The sequence below is a fragment of the Candoia aspera genome, chromosome 4 (genome assembly GCF_035149785.1).
Source record: "Candoia aspera isolate rCanAsp1 chromosome 4, rCanAsp1.hap2, whole genome shotgun sequence".
In the NCBI taxonomy this organism is placed as follows: Eukaryota; Metazoa; Chordata; class Lepidosauria; order Squamata; family Boidae; genus Candoia; species Candoia aspera.
This window is the reverse complement of record NC_086156.1, coordinates 73,663,374-73,680,261: the sequence shown is the minus strand read 5'-3', so window position 1 is coordinate 73,680,261 and position 16,888 is coordinate 73,663,374. Positions and strand designations below refer to the sequence as shown.

General features: G+C 36.4%; 1 protein-coding gene across 1 annotated transcript in view; it reads left to right on the top strand.

The window, feature by feature from the left end:
* Positions 1 to 16,888, top strand: part of MYO1D (myosin ID) — a 130,005-nt gene that overhangs the window by 38,517 nt on the left and 74,600 nt on the right. Inside the window, exons 13-16 of the mRNA XM_063300556.1 lie at positions 348 to 422; positions 521 to 653; positions 6,173 to 6,339; positions 7,712 to 7,919. Coding sequence (XP_063156626.1) covers positions 348 to 422; positions 521 to 653; positions 6,173 to 6,339; positions 7,712 to 7,919 — 583 coding nt within the window. The remainder of the gene's footprint in view (positions 1 to 347; positions 423 to 520; positions 654 to 6,172; positions 6,340 to 7,711; positions 7,920 to 16,888) is intronic.

The following is a 16,888-nucleotide window of genomic DNA, read 5'->3' as shown; positions in this document are numbered from 1 at the left end:
GGGACTAGAAATCCCAGTCTCCCGGTTTCTAGCATGGTGCCTTAACCACTGCCCCAAACTGGCTCTCCAGTTGCATTATCAGTATCTAAAATTCCTGATAAAGAGGAGGAGGAGTACTTACTGTCCTTTGACTTAATGTATTGGACAGCTGCACAATACTTCTGAAGGGAGAATCTTTAAAATCTGTTTTTTCTTAGCACTATGTTTTGAATATTACCATTTTTATGAGACTATATAGATTTTGTTGCTTTCTATTTATGGATTTTTTTTCTTACGTTCAGAGCCCAGGTGTTAATTTTGTCTCCAGTAGTTCGAGCAACTAAATACCTCTCTTTCACATTTATCAGTTATTCAGTCACCGGATTCATTGATAAAAATAAGGACACTTTATTTCAAGATTTCAAGCGCTTGATGTATAACAGGTAGGAATAACTTCAACTATTCATTTGTTTCTTTACCCAGAGCAGGCCAGATATTACTGAGTATTGTTGCCATTTTCATTCTTCCTTGTTTTTTGTAGTTCCAACCCTGTGCTGAAGAAGATGTGGCCAGAAGGCAAACTGAGTATAACAGAAGTGACCAAGCGGCCACCGACTGCTGCTACACTTTTTAAGAACTCGATGATTGCCTTAGTGGACAACTTGGCATCCAAGGTAAGAAGTTCCTATCTCAGTAGAGACTAGCTTTGACAACTACCTATTATTTCATTACTGTTGCTACTTGACAAGTCACTCTTGCCTTGATCCTATCAGCAACAAAATCAATGTAAGATTTCAATAGTACATTTTGTGATTAGAATATTGAAGAATGCTTACAGCATTCATCTTCCTTCGGGCACTGAGGCATGTTCCTATCTAATCCTGTTTTCCAGTTGTGAAGATTGTGATTCTTCTGGGGTTTTAACCCAGGCTTGGTTTTTATAGAGCTTTAATGCCTAAGACATGTGTGTAAAATGGGATGGGCAATATGATTGCATGTAGCCGCCAACATAATTTTTGGGGTCCCAAATCTCTTCAAAATTATACTGCCAACATTTTGTAACAAAACAGTGATATCTGAAGCATAATTGTGTGTGCTTTTCATTAAAAAGTAGAGGAAAAATAGGTGTGTTAAGTTTTGTAGGTCAGCATACCTAGTTTCCCATTTTAAATAAGCCCAGGAATCATTACCCCAAATTCCCAAAAGGGACAAAAAGTTTGGCCCCAACTGCAAGCCTCAGAAGCCTTTTTTTAAAGTAAAAAAGTACAATCCCACATCTCAAAAAAGGTTGCCTGTCCCTGGTCTACAGCTTGCCTGAAAATGATTCTCAGCTAGAAGCATTATTGCTTAAACCAACGTGAATGGGGAAACCTGAAGTTCTCTAGGAGTTTCTGAACTACAACACATAGCATCTCTCTCCGTTAATAATGCTGGTTGCAGTTGCTGGGAATTAGAATTCATCAACATCTGGACAATCACAGGTTCTTCATACTTGGTCTGGAATATTGTAGGATTAGTTGTGATATTTCAATAGGAGTTAAATATATTTAGGGATATTGCATTATTTGCTGTTTAACACATTCCAAGGCTGAATCATGGTAATAAGGATACATTTGAGCATTGACTGTAGTGAATAGTACTTTTGCTGATGAATGACAAACAGCATTTTCTGTAGGCAGACTCAGTTAATGGTGCAATTAAAAAAATGTTCACTAAACTGAGATTCACTTCACCTGCACTATGGTAAGGGCTGATCTCAACCTTGAAAACATGTCCATGTTTCTCTACAGGTTAATGTCTTGTTCATTCCTCTTTCCACCTCATTAATGGCTTGTTAATTCCTTTACTATATCCAAGGTTAGCTTTAAATTTCTTTACAGATAGCTGCAGAGAACTCCAAGATAACTAGGGAGTGATCTCTTTATGAAAAGGGAGTAATAGCTGTGTCCTGCAAGTCCAGATCAAGTCACCAGTGCCTTTGGGGTATGTTGCGCCATCAGTAATCTGACCCAGGTCCATGGTTGCCAAGGTGGCCATAAATTCCCAAGCCATTTCTAATTCCATGTCTGAGGTAAGCAGATTGAAGTCTCCCAAGATCATAAGCCTGAGGAATTCCACTGCCAACCAGACTAGGGCATCCAGCAGCTCAGGTAGGGAAGCAGCTACATAGCAGGGAGGCTGATTCCTAGGGCCCAATTTCATGAACAGCCTCCCACATCTAGTTATCTGCAGAGCAGACTCTCTGAAAGCCACAAGAGCTTTCCAGATGACTAAAGCCACTTCCCTGTCCCTGCCCTCTGATCGTGGCTATTGCCATGCCAAAAACCCTTCATGCTTAATTCCCTCACTCAGAAAACCAAAATCTAATAGAAATGCATATTCTTTTGACACACTGTCTCTGCCAGTATGAAATGCCAGAGATGTTCAAACATTTATATAGCAGCCCCCTTCATATATTTTTTGAAATGTTAAAGCATCCCTGTTCCTGGGTATTAACACAGTGTTGGCTGTGTAGGTGTTTATTTTTTCAGGTATAGATATTGTCAGAACTAAAGCTCCTGTAAGAAATCAGATCTCAGAAGAATATGACAAAAACATTTGGAATAGATAAAGACAAAAACCAATGATAGCCCAAGCTATATATTTTCTGCAAAGGAACACAGTCCTCAAACAGCAAACAGGAACAAATTTGTCAGTATAAATGCTTCACATTTCTAGATAAAGCAGGTTGTTTAAAATTTTTGCATAGAATTGTTGCTTTGTCAGATAGTGGTATTTAATGCATAGTATCATTATTTCAGAATGCATATCCCCAAGCTTTTAAATAATTTGGAAAATTAAACTTATTAGTTTGGGATGTGCCTGTGCTTGTGGAAAAAAATCCCAGTACTAAAGTGAACATTTGCACTGTTCATAAGTCACTGCTTAGGAGCAGTTTTTTTGTAGATTGATTTGAGCTTCGTGTTGTGTTTCTTTCCAGAAGACTGAAATAGCAGTACGCAATAAAATTTGCAAGAAACAATCTGTCACTGCATATATTATGACCTAACTACTCTCTAAAAATAAGAGATCAAATGGACTTAAATCTATAACAGCAATAACAGCAATGTGCAATCACGTAACTTTCATTATGTGTTCCTGGCTATCTTTATCGATAGTCCAGAGCAGCCCTGTAGAAATTCAGTATAGGAGGACCATCATACCTACTACCAAAGCAGGGTTGTTGGGTTTTTTTTTAATGTCAGTTGATTCCTGCCTGACTTAGTCCCTGCAGTTTTCTTGGCAAGATTTTTTTGGACTACTTTTACCTTGCAGAAGTGCCAGGCACGTTCTGAAAATTTATGTTTACTGAAAAGTATGCAGTATACAGATGTGAAGTATAATGTTCTTAGTAAATAAGGCTTTATGTTGGTAAGATTGCTTAGTTTCATTTCAAGCAATTTATGCTAATGTAATAGAATTTTTAAAGTTTTATGTGATCAGCTGATTGTCTTTCTTCCCCTTTGATGTATTTTTAAATGTTTTTGAAATCTCCCCCAGTTTTAAAAGCAATTCATCATAAGGTACAGAAGTATGTGCTGCTTAAAAAAATTGTAGAAACCTTTAGGCCAAAGGAACTAGTGATTTGGATCCTAAAGATTACATCTCTACACATACTTTATTTTATTTAAATATTTAGGTACTGCTTGTACTACAGTGCATTTCAAGATGGTGTGCAGAGTTAAAATACATTTCAAGACAACAAAATACAATTAGATAAAATATAAAATGCACTAATAAAACACATAAAACACCAGTAGGCATAAACAATTAGCTGCATTTTGTGAACTCTTAAATGCTGAGGAGAATAAAACTTATTTCTGTGAGGTGTCATATTGTTCCCAGTGATTTATCCAAGATTTTTTGAAGACAGGAGAATAACTTACCTTTTGTAGTGGCAATCTCTGCTGAAGATTATTTGAAGCAGTCCTTTCCTGTTTCCATAGTGTGGTTGGCCAACCAAAGAAAACTCAAAATGATTTTGATCAATGTGATATTTGTGCTAAGCTAGGACTTTGATATTCTAGGCATGAGAAGGTCTCTGACGGGGAAATAAAATGGGAAATAGAAGTTTTAGTAACAATGATTAAAACGTAGTGATGTACTAATTTTTAGCTTCTTTATGAAAGCATTAATGGTCACTTTGGCTCAGTTAAATCCTCTCAGAGACTATATAAAAGGAGAAGCTAAGGACTGGAAACTTCAGAGTTTGCTTCAGAAGATTAGGAGCAAGAAAGAATAGAGCTCAGAATAATATTAATTCAAGGAAAGGAAAGAGAAAACAATGTAATAAAACAAAGGAAATGGGAGGAATGGTGCTGAGCAAAGAACAGAAGCCTGAAACAAAAAGTGGGACAGTAACATTCCTCACAAAAGGTGTAGTGAAATTGGAGCCTTTGAATGTAAGGCAATCTTTTGAGTGGAACATAACATAGAAGTTTGATTTTTAAGATGTAGATTTTAAAGAAGACCCCTTTTGAGTTATTCCTTCTCTTTTATGGTTTTGGATATCTCGAGAAATATAGTGAGTGAACTCATTGAGTTTTACCCATTTATTTAATAATGAATAATTTGGTTAATTTTCATCTTCTCTTCAGAAGACTGAATTCCTCCCTTTATTCCATTTCAGTGAAGGACCACTGTTCCTTCACTGATCCCATCTTTTAAATATCCACATTTGCCTGATGAAATATGGGGCCCTGTTTGCTATTATGGGCATCTGTGGGAATTTTTCCAGGGAGGAGGGGGTAAGAATTTTACAGTGTATGGTGCAACTTGTCCATTTCCTTGTTTATGTGCTTTGTTGTTTAGTGTAATGTTTGATGATAGAAACACAGTGCATAAGGCATAAGAATGTGTAGTATATTTTGACACAAGCACTCTTAATGAATTTGACAGCTTTACATTATTTGTCAAGAAAAGAGACTTGCTCTAAAATAGGAACATGGTAAATCATCTTGTTCTATTGAAACTATGGTCCATCTAACAATACTGCCTACACTAAGTGGCAGCAGTTCTTCCGGTTTCTGACTGATTTCTCTCAGTGCTACTTGGGATTGCTTTTACTGATGGAAAGAAGAGGGTTAGAATTTTTATTAATATGAATGAATAATTACAGTATGTTTTAACACTAAGTTCTACCCTTTATCCTGGAAACATTGGTAAGTTTTCTATAGTTAGCAGTATTGGAGTCTGAATCTATAGGGAATGTCTTACACCCTGGGGATGAGAAGGAATGGGTTAGGGTTAGCGACCCAGCATCTACAGGGCCATCTTTTCCATTACACATCGGCCTGGCTGTTAAGATCCAAAAGAGGGCCCTTTCTGAAGATACAGCCTCTATCAGAGGTGCATCTTTCTGACATTTAGAAGACAACCTCCTTCTGCATTTCTCTGAGGCTGTCCAACCCAGTTGCTGGCATTTGCAGTTGCATTTAGAAAAATCTGGAAAAAATCTCTTGACATTTAGAAAATCTATAAAAAGATACCACTTTATCAAACTTTTAGTTATTAATTGTATTAATTTCAGTACTTTAACTTATTTGTTCTACATTTTTATATTCTTTTTGTTTTTAAATTTTGTTAGCAACTTCGAAAACTTACCTGAACAGGAAGGGTTAACATACATACATACATACATACATAAATTTTTAAAACCGATCTTTCCTTATAAAATAAAAGGACAGAAAAGCTTGGGTCTCATCTTCAAAAACGATTAGGAACTAGCCTCTTTTTATTCAAGACTAGTCATGGATCCCAATAAAAATTCTTTATTTTTAGTTTTCAGTAGTCATGGAAATGGACTGTATAGAAACGCCTAGTCAAGAATGAAGACACGTAGAATAGAGCTACAGTACTAGATCTGTTTCTTGCAAGTTTTGAATGCATTCTGGAAATTCATTTAATGAGGTCCATTGTAGGTTGCATGCTAGATCTGATAGGAACTCCTCTGTTATTTCAAATGGTTTCTAGGAAAAGGTAAATAGTCTTGTTTTTCTAATGGAATTCCATAGGAGGAGAAAGACTTTAAGGGTCCTGCTTCCTTAACAATGGTTAAAGAATTGGGATGTTACTTACACATTGTCACTTCCACCGTACTGTTTTACCTTATCTGTTAATTCAAATACTGTTGTTTCTGATTGCTTTCTTTTAGGAACCGTATTATGTCCGCTGCATTAAACCCAATGACAAGAAGTCACCACAGCTGTTTGATGAGGAACGATGCAGGCATCAGGTTGAATACCTTGGACTTCTGGAAAATGTGAGAGTACGGCGGGCCGGATTTGCCTATCGCCAAACATATGAGAAGTTTCTTCACAGGTAACACGTGATGAAAACCTTTCAGATTTCATACATTTAACAATAAATATATGTATGTGGTTTGATACTATGTTAGCAGTCTTACACAAATCATAGATGTGCCTACTAAAGTAACTTTTTAAGACAGAGATTACCAGTGTTAATGAGAATAGCTGAAAAAAGGCCTGTTTGATAGCGCTTTTTAGTATTCTCTATAAATGTATGTGCTTTTTATGGAAGAACAGGAGTTTCTTGGGAGATCTAAAGAATTTTTACACAGACCTTTATTAAAAGGCATTGAACATTAAATCCAAAATAGAACACTCTTTATGAATCATTTTTCTTGGTCTAAGCTCAACTCTCTGTCAACTAAGCCACTATGGCTCACTGATTGTACCTAGTTAGAATTATTTGGCAAAAGCTAGAGCATGCTGAAAATTATGATTACATGAAAACATAATTAAATCATTCAACTGAACATACCTGAATTGTAGCTTAACTTAATATCATTAATTCCTTTTTGATTTGTTAGAAGTCCAGTTGTCATGTTCACCGTTCCGGTGTTTTTCTACATCGTAACGGTTCGCTTGCCAAGGTGCTGATACGTGTCCGGGGTGGGAGGGTGCTGCTGAGAGCCTTGTACAGAAGACGTGCTGATCTGTGCCTGGTGGAATGTGTTTAGGCTATCTCTGAAATGTCAAGGTCTTTTTGCCCGTTGATCAGCAGAGCTCGTTAGGAGCACCTGGGAATGTGGGGCGAACTGTATGTGAGGGAGGGGGTGGGGTGTTGTTTGCAAAGATGCTATTTAGTTTGAGTTTAGGCGCGCTTTTCTCATTCTCAGCTTTTTACCTGTTTGCACTCTTTTCTAAATAAATCCAGAACCTGAATTGACATTTTGAGTCTGAGGGTTTTATTTAGGATAAGGCAACCATCACACCAGTCTACTTGAAGGTACTGTATATACTTGCTACTAAGCAGGGAATTTTAGGTGCCCAAATGCACTGAAAAAATTAGGTTTGGCTTATCTGCGGATGGGCTTATATGCAAACCCAACAACTTAGTTTGTATATCACACTTTGTTCTGTGACCTAGCCAATTGTAGCTTATTCAATCAATCAATCAACTGTAGCTTATTCAGTAAACCACTGAATAACAAACCAAGGATTAGTGAGATATCACATTTATTGCAAATTAGCGATTTGCTCTTGTAATATATGTTCCCTAATTCCCTAATTCTATATTAAGACTGTATATTTATTTTCTTTCCATGGGAAATCTACTTTGGCAAGATAATATGGATTGTTTCAGACCTTTCTGCCATGTTACTGACCATCACACCTAGTGTTGTCAAATGAGCAATGTTTTTTAAAAAATAATGCTGGTATCAATGCAGGTACAAAATAATCCCTGAATTTACTTGGCCAAATCACAAACTACCATCTGACAAGGAGGCTGTGAAGAAATTGATTGAGCACTGTGGGTTCCAAGATGATGTGGCATATGGAAAGACAAAGATTTTCATTCGCACACCACGAACACTCTTCACATTGGAAGAATTGCATGCCAAGATGCTTGTATGGGTGGTTCTCTTTCTGCAAAAGGTAAGAAGCAATATTGAAATTTCTCATGAAATAATCTAGCTTTGATGTCTGGAGATTCACAAAATGGGAAAATGTAACTTGTAAAATGAGTTGTTTTCAACTCTTGCTCCAGTCCTGGTGCCTTACATGGACACATCCATATAGTTTTCTTGGCAGTGATGAGGGGAGTGGTTTGCATTGCCTTCTTCCAGGATGTTTTTTTCCTTTCAGGTCTAGCCTGTAGCATATTCCCCGTATGGTTTTAGCTCTGTCTATAAACTAAAAGGTTAAAAATAGATGGAAGCCAAACTGGATTTGAACAAAGACGTGTCCAGTCCTGTTCTGTTCGCATAGTGGCCAGCCAGATGTCCATAGGAATCTTACAAACAGAATAATAGCCTTTCCTTCTTGTACTGTATTTCCCAATAACTGATATTAAAAGAAATAACACTTTGAGCACAAGAGGGGTTGCCAGTTTAATAATATCCACTATAGTCTCATCCTCCATTAATTGGTGTCATTGATATTTAAAGCCATTCAGGTGGTAGCAATTAGTACAGCTTCAAGAAGACAGTTATACAGTTAAACATATGTTACATGAAAACGTCTCTGTCCATTCAGTATCTTTGGATGTTTACAATTCAAGTACTATTGAAAGAGCAAGAAAAACAACTTCATCCTTTTTCTTCATACAATGTATAATTATTTATATCTTTAGCATGTTCTCTTTTACTCAGTCTTTTTTTCCATGCCAAAAAGTCCCTAATGTTCCTCCAGCTCTTGGTTAATTTTACTTCCAGTCACACACTTCTGCATCAGCTGTAGTTGTAAATCCCCCTATATAAATAAAATAAGCTATTCAAACAGTGGTTTTAGCAATTGTTCATTACTGGCAGAGAGCTAAAAGTCTCTGTCCAATAAAAAGTGTTTTATTATTGCTATCAAAATAGAATTTCCTCACAAGGAAACTGGTCACTCAAACAAATAGGTTGAAATATAAAATAATATGCAATCTTGCTTTGCAGAAATAAGCAATGTATTGTTCCCTATTGTCTGTTTAACTAATTAACTATTTAAATGCTGTTTGATTGCTATTTTCATTATCTAAGTAGTATGCTGATAGTAATATGAGAAAAATGAGTAAGACAGAGGAGACATTTTCAAGCAGGGTGGAAGTCCATGGCAGAAATATGGGTTAGAATGGGACAAGTAATAATTTAAGATGCCTCAACTTCTGTGTTTGAAGTGATTGAAGATTCCAGAGATGAGGGCCACTTTCTCTATATGACAGCCAGTAATAACTCCTGATAAATATTCAGTCTCTGCTGTTTCTTAAAGGATAGTTTTTCGTGTTATCTATCTTTGTTCAGCCATCCATCTATCCATATACACACATCCATATACATAAACATCCATACAAACATGTACATATATGTGTGCACTGGATTGTAATATGATATTCATTAAATAATGTCATTATTTAATTTTATGAGAATAGCATTAAGACTTTAGACTAGTTTTGGCTTTTTCATTTTCATATTTGTTATTGGTACTTGTTTACCACCAGAAGGGGTGGTATTGGCTATCACTGATTAAAAGCTTGATATAGAAACTAGGTAAAAAGGCTTTAGGGAAAAATGAAACAATGTTTCTTCAGTATCACGCTTTTTGAATGCTTCTTTGTCAATTATCTTAAACAAAAAGCAACTCTCCAAATTAAAATGTAACCTTTTCATAATTTTTTTATTGCAGCCTGAATCTTGTATCTTTTTCTTAACTTTTGCACGGCAGACAAAAATAAAGGAAAATGGTGGATGTAATGGTGAAGGATATAGTTAAAGTTATGGGGTGCAAAAAGGGTCAGGGAATATAGAGTAAGATACGGTCAGATGTCTTATTTTTAGGTGAAATTCAGCTTTTGGCTCCCTTGATAGTAAAACTATCAGTGTAATGCAGGGGCTTAATAGTCTGTTGGTAAGAATATTGGAAAGCCTAGGTTTAGCTGTATGCTTGTGGTTGGTGGGACACACAAGGGATGGAAGGAACCTTAAAATTTGGGCAGATTCGTAAGAAGATGGACCACAACTTTTAGCTGTGCTTGGAAAATCACTAATGGGTAGTGACGTTATTGAGCTTGTATGTTTTTAGTAACTACCCAGGTCAGAAACCTGATTACAGCCCACTAACGCTTCTCAAAGACAAACCCAGGCGAGATGGAACTAAGGCACAGTTTACCCTGGCCAGATACAGCAGTTTAAGTAAGGGGCACAGTTGCTGCATCAGCCTCTGCGGTTTGAAAGCACATGCTCTCTTTGCAATTCTTTCAGGAACAGTTTATTAAATAATTGGAGGGAGGGAAGTAAGAAGCACACCTCCTGTGGCATTTTTCCAACTGCTTCATATTTTATCAGTTATATATTTAATGTGATTTATTTGAAGCAGTTTAGTATAACAGCTATAAAAATAAAACCAAGTTGGTTTTGGAAATACATTCTTTCATCATAAATATCCATTTGGTGTTACCACAAAATAGGGTTCAGTGTTTAATGCACGGCTATATTTAAATCATACTTCTAACGTCTTTATTTCCCACTCATCCTTGGGCTGGCCATTTTTGTAATGCAAACTCAGATAATTTAGGGAGCTGCCAGCTTAACTTCTCAGAAACCATTTTGCTCAGTTCCGCAAGCCACCTTCTCTGCTTGGAAGGGCATGTATTTGGTTGCCTCAAGGTGCCTTCATCACCGAGGGAAAAAATAACATCTTAGGTTTCCTGCTCAGCATATAGTAATGCCCCTTTCCAAATGTAAATGTGCCTGCCATCCTTCCCAGCCTTGTGAGCTAGCGCTGTTCCGCCCCGCCCCGCCCCCTCACCTTGAGGCATTCTAGTTTCCCCAGATGCTCCTCTTAGGAGACTTGTCAATCAAATCCCCAGCAGCTGCAGTTGCCATAGCAATGTTTCTGGGCTAAGTGGTGGGTGTAGAGGGGGTGGATGGGAATGAAGAGATGAGAGGAGATGAAAACAAAAACTGTGGCCAGCTTGTCATAATTTAATATTTTGATTTTCTTCGTCCCCCAACATGTCCTTAAAATGGTAGGAATCATTAGCTGCAAAGAAGCAAAAGCCCTTGTGATAGAAGACAGCTATTTCATATTTAGTTACAGACCAGCAGCTTAATTAGAGACGGGCTTCTGCATAATGACCACATCAAGGGTTTTTCATTTACCACCCTCTGAGATTGGGTTTTAGACAGTTGGTAAGAACAAATATTGTTTTTCTGTCAACATAATACATTGTTAGACTGAGGATCCCCAAGCATATCCTTCAGATCATAGGGAATCATAGACCGTACAAAATGGTTCCATTTACTAGAAAAGGTCATTAAGGCTAACCCTTAAGCCTCAGAAATCAGTTTCCATTTGGCAAATAGCTTTTAACACTGGATCTGGAAGTATAAAGAATTCTAAATTATTATTTTTATTTTCTATCCTGCCTTTATTATTTTTATAAATAACTCAAGGCAGTGAACATACCTAATATTCCTTCCTTCTCCTATTTTCCCCACAACAACAACCCTGTGAGATGAGCTGGGCTGAGAGAGTGACTGGCCCAAAGTCACCCATCCAACTTTCATGCCTAAGGTGTTGGCAGAGTGCTAGAAAGCATTTGGCCCAGGAGAGATCAGAAAAGTCACACACCAGGCATTTCTATAAAAATAATTTTATTTACAGAAAACAAACATATTTTAAGGCTGTTTGCTGAGACAGAGATTTCTCAGCTGCATACTCTCTGCAAGCCTACACAGAAGGGAAACTGAAACTAAAACAAGTTCAGGCAAATTCCTCCCTTAGGCAATGCAACCATTAACACGTGAAAAGGGGACAATTAAATTCAACCTCTTCACTTGGCCAAAATGATTAGTTACCATAGTAACCTTAATCTGTAGTAGAAAACGTATTAACATAAGGCAGGACTAGAACTCACAGCCTCCTAGTTTCTAATCCAGCACCTTAACCACTAGACCAAACTGGCTAATTACTCTAACAAGTAAGCCAAGTCATTTCATTTCATTTCATTTATTTTATCAAGCTTATATATCCTGCTTCAACCATCAAACAACTCTGAGGGCCTCATGGTTCTATCATATGTAAGCAAAATAATCACAATAAACAATATAGATAATCACTAGTGTGAGAGTAAAAACACTTCAGATCCCACTCCCAGATTATGCCAATTGTATCTGGACAAAAAAAGGTCTCCTTGCTAAACTTAAGTATAAATATCAGAAATACGAAGTACACTGTGATCCATCCACAGAGTCAATATTTTATTTATTTATTTAATTTATTTATCTAATTTGTCCCCGCCCATCTCCTCCCGTCAGGGGACTCTGGGCAGTTTACAACAATCGATTAAAAACCATAACCATAAATACACAGTAATAAATAATATAAAGAGAGGTAAAAATAAAAATTTAACTTGAATTTTGTCATTTGTAATGGTTACTAAAAACAGAAGAGGAAGAATAAGGTTGTCCATGGCCATAATAAATTCAGCATGGCAAGGTAATGTTAACAGTTTCATCAATCTCTCTCTTAATTATAATGTCTTGTTTTAATTTGAAGGGCAGTTGCTATTTTTTTTATCTCTTAATAGCCAGGAAATAGAAGACTGTTCTGCTGCAGTCTTCACAGCAACCTCTGAGAGAACAGATCTCCATCTGAGATGTTTTGAAACAATATAGCAAAGCTAACTGCCTGGGTGGAATTTATCTGACTCATTTCAAATTGGGTGCCTGGAAGATCAGCTGTGCTTTGGCTGTGTGAAATACTGTTTGCTGAGTAATTCAGGCAAGTGTAAAGAAGGTTTGGTGTGAGAGAATACAGGTCTACGAGCTGTAGTAAGCATGAAAATATTTCTCTAAGGATTATAAAGCTGTATCAAGCCCCAGTGACATAAAAGCATTTAAATGATTGTCCATCTCTGTATACTTCTGTTAAGGTACATAGCTTGCTAGGGAAGGAGCCATTTGGGAGCTAATGTGAATTCTGTTTTCAGTAAAATTAGAAATGTGAAGTTCTTCCTTTATGAAATACATTTCAGATAGACTTGAATTTTCTTTTTGGATAATGCCTCTGTGTTCTGATGGCCAATGTGTAATGTTAAATAATTTGCTTTGAGCTGTGTTTTCATTTTCCTGTCTGGTATTCTGTTTCTCATTACTGCCTTATTACTTCAAGTATTTGATGTTGATCTCTTTTACCTCTTATTAAGGTAAGAATGCATGGGGTAAATGTGTCATCTGGTCTAGCCCCCTTCCTTAAAATGATGTATAACTTGACATCTTATTGACTCATAGGGGGAAATGAGATATAAAAAGAGCCTTATGGCGTATCAAGCACATGCATCCACAAAATAAGTAACAATGCTGGTCTGTAAGGAAGAGCCGCAAACATGTATCTATGCAAAATAGTGGTTAGGCCAATCTAAAGATGTGCAAGAGTTCAAGTCCTTCAGCATACTTTGTTAGACTACATTGGGCAGGCAGCATACTATCCACAAGCTACATACAGCTCCTTTACTTGCCACCCTGAAGCATCCTGAGATCATGCCAACCAGATTCAGCCATTTTGCCATGGAATTTTGGTAATGGGGCAGAGACCTCATGAAGATACATATCTTCCATTCCCAGCCCCAAACTTGAGCAGAAGTGGGCCTGTTGTAGCCCTCTGGCAAAATGACTTGTTTTTTTAGGATAACATTTTTGTATTAATCTTCAGCTGAAAAGACTCCTAGGACGGTTAACAGTTCAGTTAAAAAAAAAAAAGATGATTCCTCCCCTTTGGCTTGTAGAATAAAACATGGGATGCAAAAAGAAAATGAAGAGGAAGAAAGAAAAGAGCAAACAGGTACTCATTTTTATAACAAGATGAGATGGAAACAGTTCAAGAAGCTTGATGAAACAGAGTGGTCAGTGTGAGAAGAAAGGAGCCAGGGGCAATTTTTCTCTTTACACTGCTGCTCTACATTACTTACCTTCTCCCTCTCTCTCTCACACACACACACACACAAATAAGGAATTAGAACATAATGATACACCAGTGAACAGATGAGTTACAAGAAGAGTTAATCAGACTTCTTCTGAAAAATGGAGAAAATGCATTAGTGTTATACTGTAATAGTACCGACACTAACCAGGGTACTTGTGTGATAAATTTATTTGATGCATGTTGCCAGTGGAAGGAAGTTTTAAAAGGGTGAATTTTTAAAAGTAGTTGTATTTCCATGAGAAAGAGAAGCTATGACAATACAGTGAGCTATTTGAGCTCTACATTATCACTGTGATCCAACAGGTGTCCATGGTTGCCTAGCCTTTGAGTGATATGGTGGGAACTGTACCCCAAAATATTGAAGGGAGCAGGACAAATTAAACTTAATATATAATTATATCACATGAATAACAGAACAATTTATAATAATTTAGTGTACTTAATATATTTCAAGTCCAAACTTAGCTTTGTTTTCCACTATATACATACATAATGTGTGTATATATAGCCGAATTATATAAAAAAGAATTAATCGAATTAAAAATACTCATTAAAATTAATTGCTTGTAAAATAAGGTACACAATTTATAATACTGATTGATCCACATCAATCACCCCATCCCATATACTCTCATACAACTACACAAACATATATTCCTCTTACCACATTATATAAATATAATCGACCTGTTATTTTGGTTTACAGAACCCTCTTCTCCTGAAAGTCACTGTTGTGTGTCCCATCAATTTATTTATTTTGGCTAACTCTCTTCATTAAAAATTTTCTATTTTTCATATACATAACTTTCATTTTAATTATTCCAACAGTTCATACATACAGTATGTCCTGGCTGGATAGGATTGAAAGTTTCTTCCCTTTCCCTTTCCTCTTTCTTTCTCTTGAGGAAAGTTGCTTATTTGGTCTTCAGCTGCTATAAATCTTGTCTCTCATTACCTCTTAGGCTGTATTTTACAGCTTCTTCTAACTTGATGTAATCTGAATTTATAGAGATATGCAAGGAAAGACTGGTCTTGGACATCATCTTCATAAAATATTAATTAATAATTGCCCTGGGTAATTAATTAATCCTAGTGTAAATGGAAGGATTTATGCATCTCTAGGGATCTATAAAATGCCAGCTCAGAAACAGAATCCAATTTCCTTAACATTTGTGAGGAAATTGGAGTCATTTGCATACCAGCAGGAGAAACAAAGGCTCCTTTTAAGTAGAGCTCAAGAAGAAACAAATATTATCCCAAGGAAGCAACAGGCATTTTGAACAGAGTATAGCCATTGTAATTGCTTCCTAGAGAACATTACTGTCTAACTGGAATTCAGTATGAACCTCACGGGAGTTTGGAATTCATATTTATAGAGAGTGAAGGCAGCTGTACTTGAGAAATCCTAATGATGATATTTTTTCCTTATAAAATAAATACCTTTCAGCAAGTAACAGCACTGTTTTACTGAATTAACATGCCTGTATCCAGCCTATTACTAGGGACTTTACTTGTATTTTTAAAATTCCATCCACTTCCCCAGTAGCTCTGTTTTACCAATATTCTTCAAATCATGAGTATTCTGCTACGACTGCTCTCCTTCAGAACTCTTTGCCATATTCTCTTTGAGAGTATATTTAATTGTGCAAGGTCCTGTTCTTCAGCCTGTAAAAAGATCGAATTGTCCCAGTTTTTAGAATATAGTTGGAGTTTTATGGCTAGTCTATCTTCCTAAGACAAATTTTTATTTAACTTTTCCGGCTAACGTTCCTATGTTGTGAACTCAGACTGTAAAATTTATGTTGGAATAAAGATGCTATATAGCATCCTGGCATGCATTTATTCAGAAGGTCCATCACCTCTGCAGTTTTCTGAGAAAACATCTCTTGAGAAAAACTTGTGGAACTGTCAAATGGATTTCTATCCACATTTTCATGAAATAATACAAATTAGTTTGTATCTACTGCTTGGCTTTAACTGCATTAGCCATACAGTTTCTCAGATAATTTTCAATTTTGCTCTCTTGATTTGCCATTAAAATGTTTGACATAAGTAATTTTTCTCTCTTGATGTAGTTTTTATTTATCCTATCTAAGAATGTTACCTTTTTTTACAATACAAGGGAAGAAATTAAATTACTCTTTACATAGTAATTTTCTATTCTTGTAATAGGAACAGTCTTATTTTTAGCTTAGGGAAGTTAAACTCCATTAACCTCACTATATAGCAGTGTTTTGAACTGATAGTCCAATTAACAATTGTATAATTTTTATGATAGTGAACCCTAAGCCATGTAGTGAACCCTAAGCCATGACTGTTGAATAAACCTCACATACCTGGGTTCATATAACACATAAAGCATGAACCATAGTTTACATTGTAACTTGGATTCACTGAACACTTTAGACCAATAACAAGCAAAACACGTTATGGCTCAGCATGATGTCACATTAGAGTGTGCTATCCTCCTAGAGAATAATGGGGAAGAACAATTTCAGACAATTTTAAGTGGAATTAGTGGATTCCTTCCATTTCAGGAAGGGACTTTAATTTTCCTTGAAGCTTTTGGTTTTTTCCCTACCTGCTACTGAATGAAGCTTGACTATGTTTAATTGCATTTGTTATTTACATCTAGAAGGTACTCCCATTTAGATGGCAGCCTTAGCTAACTATGGCTGATTTTAAAACAACTCAGCAGGATCAAACCTCATTATTGCTTAGATGGAAACCACCAGGAATTTTAGAGGGTTCTGCAAAATATCCCAGAAAAAGGCAATGTCAAACCTTTCCATATTGTTGCCAAGAAAATTACATGGACCAGGAATAAAGCTTACTACAAGGGTGACTTTATCTTTAGCAATCCTTCACTTTTGGAATTTAGATAGCTGTTACTAGGGTCTGTGTCTTTTTTGTATATCACTTAATAGGGGGCCATATCT